Source organism: Miscanthus floridulus, chromosome 14 (assembly GCF_019320115.1).
Source record: "Miscanthus floridulus cultivar M001 chromosome 14, ASM1932011v1, whole genome shotgun sequence".
In the NCBI taxonomy this organism is placed as follows: domain Eukaryota; kingdom Viridiplantae; phylum Streptophyta; class Magnoliopsida; order Poales; family Poaceae; genus Miscanthus; species Miscanthus floridulus.
Genome location: NC_089593.1, coordinates 64,400,402 through 64,421,648, shown reverse-complemented (window position 1 = coordinate 64,421,648; position 21,247 = coordinate 64,400,402). Strand labels below are relative to the sequence as shown.

Below are 21,247 nucleotides of genomic sequence, written 5' to 3'. Positions count from 1 at the left end.
TATTTTTCCTCTCTGCTAGTACTAATGACTAGTGATGATGATGGTGCCAAACCATTGAAGAATAAATAATGGAGTAGTGCTAGTCAATATCAGATATGATAGCTGCCTTGCCGCTGGATATGAGTGGACTCTTTCCTTTCTTGCGATGGAGGGAGTAGGCAGGTGGCAAAGAGATTATGGGTGTGTGGTCGAGGAGTGTGTCTGGTTTGAGAAATAAGGTGGTTTATTTTTTTTCTCGTTTCTTCACTTTTTCTATTTAATTTGTAAAATAGAATAAGTTGATCTATTATTATTTTATTTCTCATAAATATACATAAAGAATGAGTTGATTCTACCTAAATTCATACGACGAGCTCATGATGCATCGTCATAAAGCATGGGGTGACTCACGAACCAAACACACCATATATTATTCTCCGGGGCAAAATATCTCACACCATTCACAACACACACCCAAAGTCCCAAAGCTCGATCCAGGAATGGCGTTGCATGCTGCTCTTTGGATGCACGTCGTACACTACCCCCGCCGCCGGCTATCTTCGCCGCCCTTGCTTCTCGTAGCCTGCCTTGCCGTCCTTGTGCTGCCGCAGCCGATGCTCTCCCGGACGGCGGCGGCGACGTCGACGGTGGTCACCCACCTGCCGGGATTCGATGGCCCTCTTCCCTTCTACCTGGAGACCGGGTAAGGCGCCCACGCCGGCTGGCCGACCGGCTGCCCGTCGACGTCGATGCACGTACTGCTCCAGTCCGGCTGAACTTGTATGTACACGTGACGAGACGATGCAGGTACGTGGGGATAGAGAAGGAGACCGGGGCGGAGCTGTTCTACTACTTCGTGGAGTCGGAACGGAGCCCGCGCACGGACCCCTTGCTCCTGTGGCTGACGGGCGGGCCCCGGTGCAGCGTCTTGAGCGCACTTGCGTTTCAGATTGGTCAGTGGCTTTGAGTTGTCATATAATTCATAATATTCTAAATTTTACCAAAGTAAATTGTAAAAATATATTTAATAATGTGTTATGGGCGTATATATATAACCGAAAACACCTGGATCATTAGAGTTAACTTTGTTAGGTGATATAGATTTTCTCTTGAGTTTTAATAGTATTTATTTTTGCTAAAAGATAAAAGATTTACATATCCTGTAACCCCCATAGATGGTGTCCTTTGGATATTATAAATATGGCTATTCATTTCTACTAGTACAGTGCCCGTGCTAGCGCCACGGCGACATTTTAAGGATGCACATGAAAACAACTAAGCGGAGAAAAATATGTAGGGCAATATTTGCAAATTGCGATTGATCCGCTATAAATAATTTGGCTAGAAATGTTCCTCTATCAGGGCTACTTGCTTACTTCTACTGTTTGACATTATCATGTTCGTCAGATCCAATGAATATTGGTGCTTCTCCACTTGTCCTCAGATCCTCATTAGTCTCCTATAAAAATATATGCAAGACAAAATCATATTATGAATGGCATGCTGCTGCTGCTAAACATTTGGTCAGAACCAATTATGATGTGTCAGCTTCACTGGTACGAAATAATGCTGAACCAGGCAACCAGCTATTGCACCTGCAGCCTATCTACTAGCCTGTTCGCTTGTTGGTTTCAGCCAGCCCAAACCAGCGAGCCAACAGTGTTTTCCTCTCACAACAAACCAGCACCAGCCAGCCCAAACCAGCTCAGAAACCAACCAGCGAACAGGCCGACTCGGCCAGTAAAGTGTTTGCTTGCGAGACAACAGTGTGTGATAGTATTTGTTTCCAACAAGAGAGAACAGATGAGAATGAACAAATACTTGTATTAATTCTCAAGTCGGCACCACAAAGAAATGACCACACCTTGTACAGAAAATTTTATCAGTAATTCTCTTTTGCTCATAACCTACCAGCTACATGCCTTAATCTAAACAACATCTCGGTCACGGCCCCCAATTGCAAATCATAGACACAATAAAAAATGTATATGGTAAGCAATTGAACCTGGAAGTTTAGCACACCACCACGCTTCTGCTAAAGCCAATGTACATGCACCTAAAACATTTAGCAAATTGTAAGAAAAAGACGTACAACGCGCCATGTTGACACCATGGGAATTCACGGGATCAGAATTTAGAAGTCACAGGATCAAGTAGTGTCAGCACACATATTACTTGATTCAGTCTAAATTTAGCCAAGAACTCTACCTGCAGATCATAGGGGATGGTAGGGGCCACCTGAGGTGCATCATTTTCAGCATCAGTTGTATCAGACGAAACTAACAGCTTCCTTCCTCTTGTAGAATGATTGTTGGAAGTGACGCCAACTGCATGGTAACACATAATTGTAGCAATCAGATCCAGTCATTGCTCCCATCCTAACAGTTAAAAAAATCAACTTAGCAAGAAATTATTTGCCCTACAGGAAACAGCCTAATTTAGAAATTATTTGCATGTTTCAAACAGTAAGATCAACATTAACGTTCAGATCATGCAGTTGCTATCAAGCATGGCACTGCACTTTAGCAGAATATTACATTTCCTACTAATAATCTAACACTGTTTGCTGCACCTTCAACCATCTTTACTGCAAGTCTGAACCAGGGTTTTGCCATAGCAATAGCATCGAAACTAAAAAAAATGCGGAGTAGAACCATTTCAGTTCTGCTGACCATCGATTCTGTGAGCAAAACACTTCAGACGACTCCACATGTCCATATCATCCTTAGGCATGAGCTGCAGGATGCACTCAACATCTACACTACAAAAATCGCACATTCTAGCGTCCCAGCATTAAACTTGCAGAACGCTATGGGCATAATAACCAGGCAATCTATGAAACAAAATCGCAGAGAGGAAGGGAATGCATCACCGCCGTGCGCAGCCTCTTGATGAGAGCCATCGGCTTCCTCTTCAGACCCCTCTGGAACCTAAATCCAAATATATACCCAAAAAATGAAAAGGCATAAAATGCAATCAAAACAACAGGAATCATTCTACCATCCAGCACGGAATCCCGTCACCAACAACACCATTTTCTGCTGCAGCTAGCGCCTACCTTCCGGCCTCCGGGGCGTGGTCGAGATGACCCGAGTAGGCGTTGGCAGCAGCGCCTGCTTGGGATGGAGGCGGGCGGGGAGCCTTCGCCTGGCGCGCGCTCTGCCTCGGCGGCCTAGACACCTCGGCGGGCGTCGTTGGCTCGATCTGCTCACCCGCGGCGGCAGGGACGGCCAGTACGACGCCGTCGTGGCTCGGGGTCGAGGATGGGTCGCCCTCGTCCCTGTTGTCGGAAGAATAAGGGGTGGGGGAGGTAGAGAGGAACCGGATCCACCAGATCCGGCCATCGCCGGCGAGCCGGAGGTGGCCGCTGGAGCTGGGGAGCTCGTTGGCGCAGCAACGCGGCTGCGGCGGAAGTTGAGAGGGGCGGGGCTTCTGTCGCTCCAGCGGGGCACGCACACGCCTCTTCCAAAACGGCTTCACCGATGAAGCCAAAGCCGATAAAACCAGAAAAACTGGCTTTTTCTGACTTCTAATTCATTTTAACTCCGGCTTACAAAACGACTTCACACTACAGTGCCTCGATTTACGCAAAATAGATAAAGCTGAAGCCAGCATTAATCGTACCAAAGAGGCCCTTACCCTTTGTTTCACACAAACTTCATAAACTCATAGAGTAAAGGATGAATGCACAGTATTATACTATTCATAGCTTCACAGGCCCTTTGAAGTTTGTTGTGGAACCATATGACGGCACACTGCCAAGATTGGTCTACAATCCGTATTCCTGGACACAGGTGAGGACAAGATACATTAGTTTGTTCATCATCATTGCCATTTTTCTTCATTCTATTTGATGAATAACCGTTCCATTTCCGTCGTTGCCAGATGGCAAGCATTCTCTTCCTAGACTCGCCTGTTGGTTCTGGTTTCTCTTACGCACACGATCCCAAAGCTTATGAAGTTGGAGACATCTCATCTTCTAGGCAGGTCTTGACATTTTTAAGAAAGGTTCACACACAACAACCTTGTTGTATAACTCAACTGAAGAAATCTTCAAAAAATATATGCCTATATTGGTAGAGACACACAACAACCATAGTGATCACCCTTTCGTATGTTTCGTTCATGTAGTGGTTTGATGATCACCCAAAGTATCTTTTGGATCGACCTTTCTATATTGGTGGAGATTCATATGCTGGGAAGGTGGTTCCTCTGATTGCACACTACATTTCAGAAGGTAAACTCCTTATCTTCAATTCTTCACTCTCCATGTAGTCTTGCTTCCCTCATACTTGTATGGATTATATTTGTGAGAGAGAACTCTTTGTCTTAATCCTAATTTAATCCATGTGTGATTGCATATGCCCCAGGAATTGAAGAAATGCAACAACCACTTATTAAACTAAAGGCACGTATTTCTGATAGCATAGCACGTGCGTGCACACACACGCTTAATGATCTATTATTGCTTTATGCAGGGTTGTATTGTTGGTAATCCTGTTACAGGAGACAAAATTGATTCCAACTCTAGAGTTACGTTTTCTCATTCATTTGGAATCATATCTGACCAACAATATAAGGTGTGTGTGTGTGTCTATATATATATATATATATATGTCTTATTGAGAAATGTGGCACCCTAATATTGTAAGAACACTTCTGAATGCAATCTACGTTTCTAAGGCTTTCGTCCAATACTGCAAAGGAGATTACCTAAACCCGACAAACGAACCTTGCGCTGATGTGGTACAGACTATTGACAATGTAAGCTTCAATTTTCACATTTCTTCTCCTATAATTTTTTTTTACCATTTTCAGTCATCTTAACATTGTTTTTTTCATCTCTGTAGCTCATGTCAGAAGTTTATGTAATGAACATATTGCAACCAACATGTCATATTCCTTCACGGAAACAGAGAGGTACTCTGGAAGGTTTGTTGTCTCTAGCTGAGGAACACTACCACTATCAACTTAGTGGCGCACCTGATGAACCTCCGTTTGATTGCTTCTATGTATGTCATTCATCGTGTGGATTATTATTATGTTCATGCAAATTGAGATCAGTTTCTTCCACACAATCTACTGCCTAAATTTAAATTCTTTTTCTCAAACCTAGGACTACCGCTACTACCTGTCCTACTTTTGGGCCAATGACAATGCCGTTGGAGCTGCTCTTGGAGTCAAGGAGGTAACTGAGACAAACTTAGTAGTTCTAAAATAATATGGACTGATCTTAAATAGCCCAAATATAGCATAAATTGACAACAAATTGGCAGGGAACAGTGACAGAATGGATTAGGTGCAAATCACCTCCAGTTCTTCCTTATGCGTGTGATCTTCCCAGCAGCATAAAATACTTTTTCAACCTCAGCATTAGAGGATACCGCGCTCTTGTATATAGGTGAAAAACTAACTCTCTCTTGCTGGGTGAACAAAATGTTTTAGATAGAACATCTCTACAAATTGTAGTTCCATTTTTTTTTGTTAGAAACAACTTCTCCCTACCAGAGGGAGTATATATATAATATTTGCAAGTTTTTAGCGGCCGTTTGAATCTAGCTCCATATGGTTGTGCTTAATTAGCTACAAGTTCATGTTTTTGGTGCAGTGGAGACCATGACCTCGTCGTACCATTTTCGGGCACACAAGCATGGACGAGGTCCTTCAATTTCTCCATAGTTGATGATTGGAGAGCTTGGCACCTTGATAACCAGGCAGCAGGGTTAACTTCTCTTGTTGTGCTCCTGCATTCTAGTCTTCAATATCTCTATATATAGTCCTTTATCATGTTATTGTCTACAATTTTTTTGATTAGATGGTTGGGGTTAGATGCAAGATTGTGTAGTGAATGTTTTCTATGAATGTGTTTTTCAGATTCATGCCATAATGTCCCAAACTTCTAACAATTTTTTCTGACCAATAAAGAATTTATAATGTCCTTGTTACTGCAGATTCACAATTACCTATGCTACAAACCTGACATTTACGACGATAAAGGCATGTCTCTCATTTAATTTTACATATATATTAGATGGATAAATCAAATGCAGGTGTATTCATGCATTACAAAACCCTGTTTGGTGCTTATGGATGATGTAGGGTGGCGGCCATGTTTCTCTTGAAACAAATCCTAAAGAATCATTTACTATGGCTAAAAGGTGGCTGGACAATGAGCCCCTATAGTCCTGATGCTGCTACCTCCTCATGCTGCACTCTAAGTTAAGATTCATCATCCATAGTGCTAGGATAAGAGCTAGGATGATTATGTGATGCCGGTGAATGTAATAAAGCATGCCAAGTGTTAAACCTTGCTTTGATGTTCTGAAAACAATATTTTCCTCCTTTCTAGCTTAAGAGTTACTGGAATTAGAGTTGTGGTTACTTATAGTGCAGAGAGATGCTAAGAGATAAGGCAAACACCACACATTCTTAGTTGTGGTGAGGGACCTCAAGTGCTCCGGTTCATGGATAACTACAATCCCTAAGATTGCCTACCACTCTTAGATCCCCGTTTGGCACGGCTCCTCTACCAGCTCCAGGGGCTGTTTAGAGTTGTTTTGTGTCAAACAGGGTAAAATAAAACAGCTCCACCTGAGAAGCTCCTTAAACGTGCTCTCACAAGGATGGGAGATGGATATGAAAATAGTAGCTTCTCCTAATAATCCCCGCCCACTCTGGTGGGCCCTCGTGAGATTCTGTGAGAGCATATTTTAAGGAGCTTCATATGTAGAGCTGTTTTTTCAAACAGTTCACCAAAATAGTTTTAGCTCTAGCAGTAGAGCTACTCATGGAGCGTACATTTAGTATGAAGTTTCGCTAGTTTGCATGTATATTCATGTGGACAAATACTATGTAAGCCGTGGATTGCATAAGCTATACTCCTCAGAGCAACCACAATGTATATATCAATAAAAAAGTCCATACACACTAAAATATTCTTTACTCGTTAGCTAGAACATTGTAGGAGCAGTTTATAGTACCAAATATCCATAAACATATAGAATCCCATAAGAAATAAAGAAAAAATATCTCTCCTGTCTCTCTCGTTCTGGCAGCTTTCTCCCTCTCTCTCTCTCTCTCTCTCTCTCTCGTACACAAGCAGCGAGTAAGCGGCGGGCAGGAGTATCGAAGATTCTGAGGGAGGCAAAGGGAGAAGAAAGTATCGAAGATTCTAAGGGAGTAAAAGGGAGAAGGAAGTGGGGCGGTTGGACTTGGATCTTATTCCTCAACTAAAGGTCTAACATCGTGCCAACTGTCATATCTACAACCTACTAACAGAGTCTACACCTCTATCTCTATTTAACTATTATTACGAGAAGTTGGTCAAACTTTCTTAAATTTGACTAGATTTATAGAAAATATTAGCAATATTTGTATCTCTAAATAAGTTTATTATAAAAATAGATTCAATGATCTATTTAATGATATTAATTATGTATTATAAACACTAGTATTTTCATATATATATCTGGTCAAAGTTGAATATGTTTAACTTCTCTAGAAGCCACAACGATAGTTAAAATGAAAGGAAGTACGTGGTTGAAATAGTGTGGTTGCCCTCGTGCCCTAATAAATAGGAGGCCGCTCACTGCCTCAGGCACTGTTTTTGCAATGGTTTTCACGGTTGTTACTGTTCGCTATTGTTCTTACTCTGCATCGTTGTTTGTCATTGTTCATCACTCATCAGTCATCATTGTTTCCCTACACTGTTATCCACTGTTTCTCTGAACTGTTTATACCCTGTACAGTTTAGATGCCTGCGCGTGTTTCGAGCTGGTGTACATTCATACATCGGCAATCGAAGGTCCATTACTAGACAGCCCCATGTGTGTGTCTAATAGAGGCTGTATCTATTCCAAATATGGACTCACGGCGTGGCGTATAGGTGAGTTGATTGACTATATGGTGCAAAATTTTGGTTTGTTGACGGTCCGCTACTATACGAGAATCAAGAGCTAACTAGTTCAACTGTTGGTCATGTATATATGCCAGTGAAAATAAGAAATCAAGGGGCAACAAAGGGAGAAGCTAGCAAGTGATATGAACTAACTAGTCGACGAGAGTCAAACATAGGGGTATGCTAAGTCCTTGGGCAATGAGTTGCCATCCGAAGGACCCCGACCAATCTCATAGATCGCTAGAGGGCTATACCCATTGGGTACGCTCACGCACACCCTTTGGAAGGAGTCAGGCTGAGCTCGAGCACGCCTGCAGCTGCCACTCTGCACTTAGGGGCTCACCCAAGCCCGGGCTGTCGAGTGATGATAGCCCGAGCCTGACTCTGACCTAGTGCCGACCCGAGCTATCACTCGGACGCCCACGCAACGCTCTTAGTCGCGGGCAGCCTGCCGAGCATCCAAGGCTCGGCGGGCGCTGGGGCTCCACGGCATCCACCTGCTCACTCGACACAGTCACGCAATTGGTGAGACACAACACGACAAGCAGCTCCACCAACTCCGGGGGCAGCGGGCTCCAAGGCCCACTCGTCAGCCCCTGGGCTCCTTCACGACCTAGGAGGCCTCAAGAAGGTTCACCCGAGGGAGGCTGGACTGCAGCAGACAGCCCTGATGGGCAAGTGTCAAGCAGCAGCGACGTTAGGTGGCGCCTGCAACTCCTCCCTACACGACAAAGCCAAGGTCCATCCATGCCATGGCAGCACCCTCCTACACCCGACGTACATAGACCATAGATCAAAGCAACAAACCAACTTGTACCGACCTTCCTCGAAATATAAGGGAAGGGTCAGCCCCCATAAGAGGAGAAAGGCGAATCAAACATCAGAGCCGATTGGATAGCAAGCCATCGGCTAGCTAGACACCGAGAAGCAGAGGAACAGCAGAGTGTCCCCCCCGACAACCCAGCTAGAGAGAGGTCAGTTCCTCACTCACTAGGAAGAACCTCACCGACGATGAGCTGTAGGATAGCACCGAGCGATCCCCTGCCAAACTCTTTTTGTCTGATTTGGGTTCTTTTGAATACGAAGAACACCTCACCGCTGGATGTAGGGCCTTAATAGCGCAAACTAGGATAAATCGATGTGTGCCCCTTGTATTTTTTAGTACCTGAGCCACCGAAGACCCACACTTCCGACATCCGACAAACAACCACGATGCTTGTCGTGGTTACGAACCCACGACAGCTAGCATGCCAGTAGGGGAGCGCGTCGAGTGTGATTTTGTCTCTACGGTGGCCTGAGCCGCCCACCTCAGCGCCGGCACAGGCAATGCCGCCGAGGTCATCATCGCAGTCGGCGCCTTCGTTCTTGGCCAAGTTCTCAACTTCGGGAGCCTAGTCTACGTGATCGACTGTTATGGCCAAATTCACCCCACATGGAAGTCATGCCGGTGGACAACGAGTCCCCAGCTATGCATAGAAGACCTGTGCAACATGGTTACCAAGGACCCATGGGTTGTCCTTATAACCTACTTTACTGAGGTCAACAATTCTCAGTCCATAGTTGTCCACACTGACACCTCGTTGGCCTTCAACCCATTGGCATCGAAAGACAGGAATTTGAAAATTGACACGTACTCTAGTTCCCATATTTCATGAACAAAGCCATAATATGTAGTATATTCACCATTTTCATCTAATGAATCATAGCGAATTCCACTGTTTTGTGCCACACTCTTTTTGTCCTTCGAATTGACACAAAACGTGAAGCCATTAATGTCATACATCTGCCATGTAGTGATCTGGCATGATGGTCCAGATGCTAGCTTCTTAATGGTTTTTCCTCCATTGTTTCCCCATCTAGATTGTTCTGGTCCTATAGCCATATGGTGAACGCACACTTGTGCTCCTTCATGACCCAATCTTTTATGTGCCCATTGTTTTGTTCACGAAGCTCATTCATGTGTTTCTCGATAAATGGATCCATTATCGAGAGTTGATGTAGGATGTTGTGGTGTGCCTCTAGGACTGTGTTGTAATCCTTCGGGATGAATGACTTCCATCCCATTCGCCCTTTTCCATAAAACCTACCCTCGTGCCGGGGCAAAGACAAACCAATTGCAATCTGGTGTTTTAGGCATTTATTGCATAATGGACCTCTGGACTCAATGGCCTCTTTGGTAGTGTAGGCCTCTATCATGGACCCCTCTGGGTGAACACGATTTGATAAATACCCATTCAGAATTGACATGAAACGCTCATACGTCCACATTTCATGCAAATACATGGGACCCAATGCTTCTATTTGAGCCACCATGTGAACAACCAGGTGTACCATGATGTCGAAGAACGATGGAGGGAAGCACATCTCCAACTATGATAATGTCTTCACGGCAAATTCCTGCAGCGACTTCAATTCATCACGATCAATTACCTTCTGTGAGACCTTGTCGAAGAAGTAGCACAATCTTGTGATTGCCATCTTTACAAACACTGGCTTTATAGCCCTGATGGCAATAGGGAGGAAAGTGGTCAGCATGACATGACAATCATGGGAGTTGTAGTTGGTGAGTCTAAGGTCTTTCATTGACACACAGCTCCTGATGTTGGAATAGAATCCATACGGAACTTTCAAAGTCTTCAGCCACATACAAATCTCATGTTTCTCTTCTAGGTTGAGGTTGTAGCTTGCTATCGGGAGCAGGTACTTTCCATTTGGTGGAGGTATAGGGTAAAGTTCTTTTCTGATGTCTAAATTGACCAGGTCCAAATGTGAATTGAGTACTTCCTTTGTCTTACCCTTTACATCAAGCAAGATCCCAATTATGTTATCGAAAACATTCTTCTGGACGTGCATACCATCAGTCACGTGTCGTATGTCTAAATATTTCCAATATGGCAAACACTTGAAAAAATTGACATCTTCTTGAATGTGTCCCCTTCCGATGCCTTGACATCATTTGTTTTCTTTCCATCTTTGGTCTTCTTCTCGAAAACAAATGTGACTTTGCTGACTATTAGGAACACTCTTTTACCTGCACTTATACCTAATGGAGTACTAGATTTTGATTCATCCCTATTGTCGAAGTACTTGTCCATCCTTTTTAACTGGTACTTGTGTCCTCTCGGTAAGAAGCGTTTGTGCCTCATGTACACTAGCTTGTTAGATGTAATAAGGTACACATGCGGTTTCGTCAAGGCATACTACACAACCAACCTTTCCTTAGAACTGCCCTGATAATGAAAAAAGAGTTGAGTAATCATTTATGGTAACAAAAATCATTGCTTTTAGTGTGAATGGCTCCTTGTGAAACTCATCCCACATGGCCATGCCCTCTTCCTATAGTTTTTTCATTTCCTCCATTAAGGGCTCTATGAACACATCCATATCGACACCAGGTTGTGTAGGTCTAGAAATAAGAATGGTTAGCAAAAGGTATTTTTGCTTCTAGCACAGCCATGGAGGAAGGTTGTAGATGGTCACGATCACCGACCATGTGATGTGCTTGCTACTCCTCTCGGCAAGGATTTATTCGATCAGTACTCAGCGCAAACCTTATGTTCCTTGGTTTGTCAGCAAAATCCTTGTATGTGTCATTGAAATTTTGCCACTGCTTGGCATCGGATGGATGTCAAAGTTTTCCATCATGTTTGCGCTCATCAGAAGCATGCCAGCACATAAATTCTACATCCTCAGGGTTTGCGAACAAACACCTCAACTAATCAACCACGGGGAGGTACCACATCACCAAAGCAGGAATACTTCTCTGCGCGTAATAGTCTACTTCTTCATTGGTGTTGGTTTTTGAACTCTCTTTGGTCTTGTTTTGGGTCTTCTTTCGCTTCTTTCTTATCTCTATGCAAGCTCCGTTCTCTTCTTTCGATAGTCTTTATTGGTTGTGTACCTACTCGCACCATAATTCGGACAACTCTCCAAGTCTTTGTAATCGTCACCTCGATATAGGATACAATGATTCCTACGCATGTTGTTCTTTTTGACACCCATAGTCAGTGGATTGATTAACTTCTTTGTATAGTATGTGTTAGCAGGCACTTTGTTCCCCTTGGGAAGGAGTTTTGCAAGAACACGCAAAAACTCATTGAAGCTAGCATCAGACCATCCATGCCAAGATTTTAGCATCAAAAACTGAAGGACAGCTCTCAGTGTGGTGAATTCATCGGTACAACCCTTAGACTCTTCATACAAATACTCTGTTGATGCCTTCTCCAAGGCCTCCATTCCTTTGATAAGGAACATAGAAGGGTCGGAATAACGGTGCAACAAGGCTTCAAAAAACTCTACTTGTTCACTTTCATCAACGACTTGAACTTCGTCGATGTCTTCACACACATTTTAGATGCTGACATCATCATCACCACTAAGATCCACAATAACAGGATCAGTCGAGGGCCTATGGCATCATGTCCCGTCATCCATATTTAGTCCATCGGCATGAACTGGGTTGGCTTCTGCAGAAGGCACGGAACTACCCTCTCCATGTTTCACCCAAATCAAGTAATCCTTCGTAAAGCCACGGCGAACCAAATGAGAACTGATTTCTCCTACATCCTCAAATACAGCAATATTTTTGCATTCGATGCAAGGACAACATATGTACTTTGTCTTTTGTTTGCATGCATGCCTCCTGGCGGCATCAATAAATTTATGAACCTTCGAATGGTATGACAGGTGTAATCTTGATAAGCTGTATATCCATAACGATCTTTCTATCTTCAGCTATACAAAAATTATAATGGTAACGTCTAATTAATTGGGTACATTTAAAATTATTTGATGAAAAATAAAATTATTGTAGTTATTTGAATAAACTAAAAATTAATGTAATTTCAAAACACCTAGTTTGGTGAATAAACTAGATTGTTTAAAATCTTTTTAAACAATATTTCTCTCAAAACACAAGCATGAAACACTCACTCTCTCTATTTTTTCATAACATATTTTAACTCCCACATTATTTATAACAACCATTAAAGCAAGTGATAATACCAATTCTCTCTCTATAATACTACCATTTTTCTCTCTCCCCATGAAACCCTAGGTCTAGTTTTGAATCAAATTTATAATGGAGAATCAACTATGAGAGGTGCATCACTATAATCCAAACCTTCTAAAGTACCATGTATTGAAATCCTAAACAAAAATCTACTACCACTCTCTCTATCTCTCTCTCAAAACACAAGCATGAAACACACTCTCTCTCTAGCTAGATCTAGTTTTAGCTCAAAGTGAGAAGCACTAATGCAAAAAGAGCTATGAGAGGCATTAATTAACCTTCTTAAGCCACCTCCTCCAAAGAAATGAAGAGCCAAACCTCTCTCTCTCTCTCAAAACACAAGCATGAAACTCTCTCCAGCTAGATCTAGTTTAAGCTCAAAGTGAGAAGCACTAATTCAAAAAGAGCTATGAGAGGCATTAACTAACCTTCTGAAAGGATCTAGGATGTCGCCTAGAGGGGGGTGAATAGGCGTTTCTGAAAAATCAACACCTTTAAAAGCGGAAACGATTAGTAATAGGAGTTTCCAAAATGGAAACTCCAAATCAAAGTAATACAACCCCTCACAAGTTAGCCACAAAGTATATAAAAGATACTAGATAAACCTAGGGAGCCAAACAACGGCAACCAAAGAGTTGAATCAAAATGCACTAGTCAGTTAATGTCGGAAGTCCTGACAGTTTGGGTCAGAACTTCCGACGTGTCAGAAGTCCCGACATTTGGGTTAGAACTTCCGACGTGTCAGAAGTCCTGACAGTTTGGGTCAGAACTTCCAACGCAAACTGTCAGCACTTCCGACCCCTACGGGAAATGAACTACAAGTGCTAAAATGAACTTTGTGATGCCGATAACTTACAAACCCACTTCCTAGTGGTAAGGTAAGGTGTTGGGTCACTCTCTTGACGTTGATAAGCCACCACTCCGTAGATCGAGGCCCAAACCCTAAGAAATAGCTAGAGAGAGGAAGATAACCAAATACATGTAAATTCGAGCAAATCACAACAACAACAAGCACGCGGGAGACAAGAATTTATCCCGAGGTTCGGCAGCCCCACAAAGGAGCTCCTACGTCCTCGTTGTTGAGGTGACCACTTTGGTCGGAGTCTCTTCCATCTCCTTGCCTCACTCAAGGATACCACAAAGGTCACTTGAGTTTCTTCACTAGAAAACAAAGGTAATACAAACTTCCCAAGGCTCTTCCACAAGATGGAAGCTCTTGGGCGACGTCTAGCCAGCTAGGAGAAAATCCCCAAGAGTAACAAATGCAAATCAAACCGGCTTGACAAAGAAATCAAGTGCTCAAGCTTGCTCAAAGTGTTTTTCTCACTCAATCCACTCTCCAATCACTCAAACCCTTTGGGAATCAAAGTTGGAAGCAAAGGAGTGAAGAGAGGGGAGCCTAGAATGCTTGGGGGATGTTTTGGCCGAGTGTTCGTTGCAATGAAGTGAGTGGGCAACGGTTAGAAAGGAGGAGAGGGGTATATATACTCCAAGGCAAAAACTAACCGTTCAGATCTACGTCGAGAGTTCCGACGCAGATCTTGGGACTTCCGACGTACGAAGAAAACACTGTTCATGCGAGGTCAAAGTCCATCCGAGACAGCCAACGTTGGAACTTCCGATGAACGTCGGGACTTCCGACGTGCACAGTCAACAGGTCAGTAGAACCATCGATGCCAGGACTCCCAGCTTGGGTTGGGACTTTCGACAGTTGGGAGTTCCGACTCACGTCGGGACTTCCGACATCCACAGTCATCGCACAGGCAATGACTGGGAGTCAGCACTTCCAGCAAGAGTCATGACTTCCGACTGTCGGGAGTTCCAGCTTACGTCGGGACTTCCGACACCGACAGTCACAGAAAATTATTCTTTGTGCTCGTGAAGTGCTAGAGTGTCTCTCTTTTGATTTAATTATTATGCTTGAGCACTCTATCTTCCTCAGACCATCTAAACTTGCATCCCTCTTAATAGTACGGCATACCTATTAACTCAAGATCAAAAGAAAAACGAAATTAAACCTTTTGAGTTGATCTTCTTTAAATTGATGCCGTGTCTTTCAATCTTCATCAAGTGAGGGTGCCAACATGTCAATATTGATCTTGTCACTTGAGCATAGCCATCTTGAGCACGTGACTTGATTCCATTCATCAAATATGAATAACTCCAAATGCATCAAGTCACTTTAATCAACTTGTCCAATATAGATTTGATCCTTCACGTCAATATGACCATCTTAGCTTGATTAGTACCTCAACTAAATGCAAGTACTTTCTTCTTCACCCTAGCTAGGTTCTTCGGCCGCCAAGCCGTCGCTTGCCCTTCACCCTTGCTTAGTACCTCGAAGCCTTTCCTTGCTATCTTCACCATCTCAAGCCATTAAGTCACATCTTGTGTTGAATCATCCATTCATATGTATTGTTATCCTTTTCATTTCAATTTAGCAAGCTTCAAATATGAGACCATTCCATATGCAATCCCTTATGTCTCATTAACTAATACTCACGAGCTTGCTTTCACATAGTACATGGAAATCCCACAATAAACAAGCATTTGCATGAATTCCATTTGCATTGTTGTCTTGTGCTTGAACTAGATTGTTTATACAACAACACATCATTTTGGCTTTAATTAAGTACCTGTGAGATAACCTATTACCTGTCCACACTTAGCAAACGGGTTAGTTCTTTAATCACGTTGTCATTCAATCATCCAAAACCCACTAAAGGGCTAGATACACTTTCAATCTCCTCCTTTTTGGTGATTGATGACAACTTGATTAAAGCTTACAAAATGATATAAACATTTAAACTTTTGGGTTCAATGATTTATGAGAGGCTCCCCCTTAATATGTGCTTATGATTAGAATTCACAAAATGACCTCAAATGTCAATTGCACATACTAAAACATATAGGAGACTCCCCCTAAATCATTGCATCCGTGGGGTGCATGTGTGTGTGACAAAGTGAAACCATGATGCATATGACAAGATATATCACAAAAGAATAAATATAAAGGCATCACATCAAATATTTTCATTCTAGCATGCATAGTCCTTATGAAAATAAATATAACACATGTAATTCACACATAGCACTCATTATGCATTTTCTCAAGTCCACAAGCCACTAAAATATAAATAAAGATCATGTCTTCAAGAGATACATAGATAAAGCATAAGTAAGTCTCATCTCTCACATGATACAATCTATCTCAAATCCAAGATACATCAATGAAGCTCAAAAACAAGAAACGACAGCCTGCAGTACATATCTTTAGGTACAAAGATAAGCAAATGAAACTATCCTAAAGCTTTAATCAGTCTCTCTCCCCCTTTGTCATCTATCACCACAAAGGTCCAACAACGACATACTAAGGACAAAGGGGCTACAAGCTGTCACACAAAGCACAAAGGGTGCTTAAGGTTCAAACTTTGTACTAATCTCTCCCTTTGTATTAAACTCTCCCCCTTTGTCATCTTAAAGAGGTTGTACTTGTCACTTGTTTGCAATTCAAAATAGATCAAGTACATTGGTTTACTAGCTCATGAACAAACTCATACACTAACCACTAGATTATATAATCATTCAAGCAATAGTGGTATTCTATGAGTCTAAAAATTTTCATTTGTAATGCATGATCCTATAAGCATGTACTATATGCACTAACCGCATATTAGTAAGGGATGAAAAATGATCATGCATAATACAATGATACCTTTGCTATGTTGGAGAGGAAGATAGTCATATAGATTTCAATTCATTTCTCCAATAGCACCATGAAGTCCAATTATAAGCTTGGTGAAGACCAATAGATACCAATTCTTTGAATTCCTATTCTTCACCCATATGAATTGAGAATCACTAATGATCAAGTGCACTCTCCTTGTTGTGGTTGGCTTGCTTCTTCTTTGATCATTGCTTGCTTGAGAGTACTAAAAGATGCACCACTTGTAATACCACTTGAAATTTCATGATATCACTTGAAATTTTATGACTTGTTCCTTTTTGGGTGTTGCTTGCTTTCTAGACCAATCTCTTGATTTTCTTCAACCAAGTACCTCAAATGTCCCTTTAGATTACCACTTTGATTTTAGCCATTCAAGCCTAGGGCGAAGTGACCTCTCTCCAAAGAACCATCCTTGATACTTACTTGAAATAACTTAAAAGAAAATCACTTGATCCACTTGAAAGATTTTGTTTGATTGATCCATATTGTTGGACTTAATTTGATGAATAACTTTGAATCCTTCTTTAAGTCCTTTTCTTTCTACTTGTTTAAGTCCTTTTGTTTCTATCAAAAGATCTCCAATTATCACTAGAACTTAAACTTCATCTTCATCTTGATCTTGGTCTTGATCTCTAGCTTGAGTACCAAATGTGTACCAGATACACTCTTCAAACAAATTGTCTTGTACTCATCATTTGTCATGCTTCTATCTCAAACCAAAACCAAAACATAGGTACCTCAATCACTTATAGATATGATTCTAATTTGAGGACCTTTGAATCTAAGTGACTTTTGATCAATCCAATAATTGTCACTTTCCTGGCAGATTCTGTACTCTTCAAAGAATAAATCATATCTCCCAAAGTACATATCCAAAAACCACAAAATTTGGTGAAGATGTGACACACTAAGCCTTCTAGTAGCTGTAAAAATTTTAGCTTCTTCTGACTTCTATATTGCTACCAGATTTCATATCTTTCCACACTGCTACATGCTGAAAACTGCTGCACTATAGCTGATAAGATCTACTCCAAATCTGAAGTATCACTTATCCAAATCTCATGAAATTTGCACAGCAACTAATACCATAAGTGTAGAGCATGCACACCGGATTTCAAGTCAATACAAATAGATTTGGTTACTCAAACATGTCTATGATCACTGCTACCTCAGATTTTCAATATTGGACATATTTCAATAATTGAGCTATTTTTCTTCAATTTGAACCAAACTTGAAATCAACTTGTTTGAATACTCTCACAAGACATATGTCCATTCAAACCACTTACTAGAAGAAATCTTATGAATATATCCAATCAAACCAACTTCAAACTTGATTACTTAAGCATTTAATCCATTCAAACATCTCATAGTAAGCAACATATGCATATATATCCAATTCAATTAACTCATATGCACCCAAATAAACTTTGATCAACAAGAGATATACCTTGATAGCTTATGATCATCTTTGCAAGCTTCAACTCCATTTATTTGCAGGCCTTCAAATATATCAATAAATTCCCACAACTTAAATATGACACTTGTATGTTGATAGCATATGGACTTCACTCAATTTTGACTTGGCATTGGGATAGAATTGCACTAGGCTTCAATACTTGACTCAACATAAGATGAACAATAATAATTCTATTAAATCAAGTCTCCAATGCCATGGTACCTACAAACGATCATCTACTTTTCGATGGTACCCCCAAACTAGTTTGGGTCCTCTCATGTTAGATGCAACATACTTAGGTATAGCCTTAGTATGAATAGCAGAATTTTTGCAATACTAACCAATAAGGTATAATAACAAACCTTCCTAGGCATAATATTTGCATCAATTGAAATAGGCTTAGGATTCTCACTTAGGGGACATGAATTAGCCAAGAATTGATTTTCTCTTTTTCGAATATTTGGCAAATTTATGATTTTCAAAAACTTGAGAGAGATTTTAGACGGACATAGGGATTTTTATGGACTTGAGAGAACCATGTCACATGTGATTAGGCAAATAATCAACCAAGGGTAGCAATAATCACAATATGACATGACTAGGTCACAAAGACCCAAAAACCACATGATTTTCAAAAACCACACCACCTACACATGCTAGTTAGGGATTTTGAAAAACATCTATCCTATATCACACTAATGCACACACTAGCATATAAAGGGCCTTAGATGCACTTACAATGCATGTATGTAAATACATACCTTTGCCTTGAGCCCACAATATCACCACTGAGATAATACATGGCATGACAACATCATGTTGACCTCACTTGTCAAATAATCATACCATATATGAAATCAATTTTCATCCAAAGGACTACAAATAATACTAGATAAATTTGTTAGTCCACAGTATCACCACTGAGATAATACATGGCATTACAACATCATGTTGACCTTACTTGTCAAATAATCATACCATATATGAAATCAATTTTCATCTAAAGGACTATAAGTAATGCTAGATAAATTTGTTAGTCCACAATGGTGCAAAATAGAAACTGAGCTCCCCCTAAATAAGTACCACAAGTAATTTGAATGACTTTCAACAAGCACTTTATTCTTTTAAGAATTTGGGAGTCAATTTTCTATTTTGACCCACACAAAGTAATTTGCCATATTTAAATTTCGTTGAGACATACTCACAACCCACTTAGGTTTGATAGATCACAAGCTTCTGAGCAAATTAAGGATATATGAAATCATATGGATCAAACCTCAATTGCATCCCAATTAGTGCTCTGGTTCCTGCCATACCAGACATGTCCGGTAGACATACCGGACACGTCTGGCATGTGAAGAACATAAACACTTTTCCTTTCTGCCCTGGCCATATCGGACATGGCTAGTAGGCGCAGGACAGAAACAATTGAAGCGCTGCTTGTGATTTTTTGTTTTAGCTCTAGTACTTCTTGTATGCCTGCATCTGAACAAATGCTTTGCTCTACTAGAGAGCCATTAAAAGCATCATATGGCAAATATGATAATGATTAAATAAAACTAATTAGTCACTTCCAATTCTTTCACAAATATGCTTATTTGTGAGCCATTGAGCACTAAACACAAAGTGGCTATCCTATAAGGTCTTTAGGTACTTGTTACCAATGGTAGAGATGAAGTAAACGATATGGTCATTGATTTATCATCGGGTCAACCATATATGAGATTATGATAAGAATTGATTGATAGATTGAGTGAATATTTTCAATTTACTTGCTCAACCACCTCGAAGCTTTCATCTCACCACCAAGTACCTACATTATCAACCTAAGCACATTTTGGTACCCAACTCTTGTTGGGTCCTTTTGGGTTAGTCAACAAGTGCTTAGGCACCCAAATGGCCTTAGTACTAGTTTGTGGTGAACACATCACCTTGCTAGTGCTAACTCCTTTTGTGGTCTTCCTAAGCATATTATCATAAACAAATGTGTTCGGCTTAGGGATGTTACCATTTGGGCAATCATAGCTTAGATGCCCCTTTCTTTTACAAGCATAGCATATGCGACCTTTGTTTCCTCTATGCTTGTTTTGCTTGTATGGACATCCATCAACCTTGTGGCCCATCTCATTGCATCCATAGCATCTTCTTGTTGCAACTTGGGCTTCCTTTCTTGCCTCCTTGTACATTGGGCATTTCTTGGTTGGATGCTCCAACTTCTTGCACATGAGATAAGTGCTTTGTCCATCACTCTTCACTTGCTTGGCCTCCTTGATTGAAGCCTTTTGAGTGGCGGCTTCAACCTTGTTGGCCCAACTCTTGTGTGGACATATGGTAATCTCATGTCCATTCACTCCACAACCATAGCATAGTCTTTTTCCATGTTTCTTACTCTTGGTTGTGTTGGCCTTGCTTAAAATGTGATTCTTTTGTTGGAATTTGGAGGAAGCAAGGTTTGAACCCTTCTCAAGCTTCTTCACCATGTTAACACGGTTATCTTGCGAAGGTTGTGCTCTCTCCTTACCCTTCAATCGAATCACATCATTTCTTAGCCTTTCCACTTCTTCCTTAAGCTCTACATTTTCTATAAATTTTTGCTCAATCGAAGATTGGCTTGCTTGAGAAGCACACTCATTAGCACAAGAAATATTCAATTGAGATTGTGTACAAGTGAGTGTGTGAGTGGGAGGTTGAGATGATTTTACCGTTGTAATCACAACCTCATGAGCCACCTCAAGCATGATGCTTGATTCTACTAATTCTTCATGAGAGCACTTGAGATGAACATAGTTTGCTTGTAGCACATTATATTTGCTTGAGAGTTCATCTAATTTTGCCTTGAGCTCAAAGTTTTCCTTCTCTAGTTGTGAAACACTAGAAGAGGAGTTAGTAACTAAAGCATGCTCAATTGATAATTTTTCATACCTCTCATTTATGGCCTTTAGCTCTTGCAATTTGGAGATGAGAAACTTTTCTTGATTTTGAAGTGATTGCTCTTGTTTCTCATTCTCTTCCTCTAGCTCATCATTCTTCTCAACTAGCTTCATGAGAATGAGCTTGTCTTTGTTGCTTAGATGATCAAGAGTGTAGCTATCTTCAATTTCAATATCACTCTCTTCTTGATCATCTACTCGTGCTATCTCCTTGGCTTGATCTTTCTTGCTAGCCTTCTTCTTG

At 41.2% G+C, this 21,247-nt stretch overlaps 2 protein-coding genes across 10 annotated transcripts; one reads left to right on the top strand and one right to left on the bottom strand.

Annotated features, from left to right (window-relative positions):
* Nucleotides 1-361: 361 nt before the first annotated feature.
* LOC136504322 (serine carboxypeptidase-like 2) lies at nucleotides 362-6,310 on the top strand. 5 transcript variants are annotated; one of them, XM_066499206.1, is made up of 14 exons: nucleotides 362-682; nucleotides 787-932; nucleotides 3,697-3,773; nucleotides 3,865-3,966; nucleotides 4,111-4,216; nucleotides 4,350-4,387; nucleotides 4,458-4,559; nucleotides 4,663-4,743; nucleotides 4,830-4,991; nucleotides 5,096-5,167; nucleotides 5,256-5,380; nucleotides 5,588-5,701; nucleotides 5,931-5,976; nucleotides 6,079-6,310. In XM_066499206.1, exons 1-14 carry the CDS (start codon nucleotides 480-482, stop codon nucleotides 6,160-6,162), a joined length of 1,458 nt encoding a protein of 485 aa, XP_066355303.1. In that variant the 5' UTR covers nucleotides 362-479; the 3' UTR covers nucleotides 6,163-6,310. The 5 variants fall into 5 exon arrangements, 4 of the variants coding, with proteins under 4 accessions (XP_066355303.1, XP_066355302.1, XP_066355305.1 ...); XM_066499205.1 differs by having other exon boundaries at nucleotides 363-682; nucleotides 3,865-3,987; XR_010770850.1 differs by lacking the exons at nucleotides 5,256-5,380; nucleotides 6,079-6,310 and having other exon boundaries at nucleotides 363-682; nucleotides 3,865-3,987.
* Nucleotides 947-3,670, bottom strand: LOC136504323 (uncharacterized). 5 transcript variants are annotated; one of them, XR_010770852.1, is made up of 5 exons: nucleotides 3,038-3,670; nucleotides 2,634-2,909; nucleotides 2,188-2,306; nucleotides 1,985-2,035; nucleotides 947-1,438 (listed from the first exon to the last, which is right to left on the bottom strand). XR_010770852.1 is itself a non-coding variant. In XM_066499210.1 (4 exons), exons 1-3 carry the CDS (start codon nucleotides 3,321-3,323, stop codon nucleotides 2,015-2,017), a joined length of 426 nt encoding a protein of 141 aa, XP_066355307.1. In that variant the 5' UTR covers nucleotides 3,324-3,670; the 3' UTR covers nucleotides 947-1,438; nucleotides 1,985-2,014. The 5 variants fall into 5 exon arrangements, 1 of the variants encoding a protein (XP_066355307.1); XR_010770854.1 differs by having other exon boundaries at nucleotides 2,652-2,909; XR_010770853.1 differs by having other exon boundaries at nucleotides 2,852-2,909.
* Nucleotides 6,311-21,247: the final 14,937 nt, after the last annotated feature.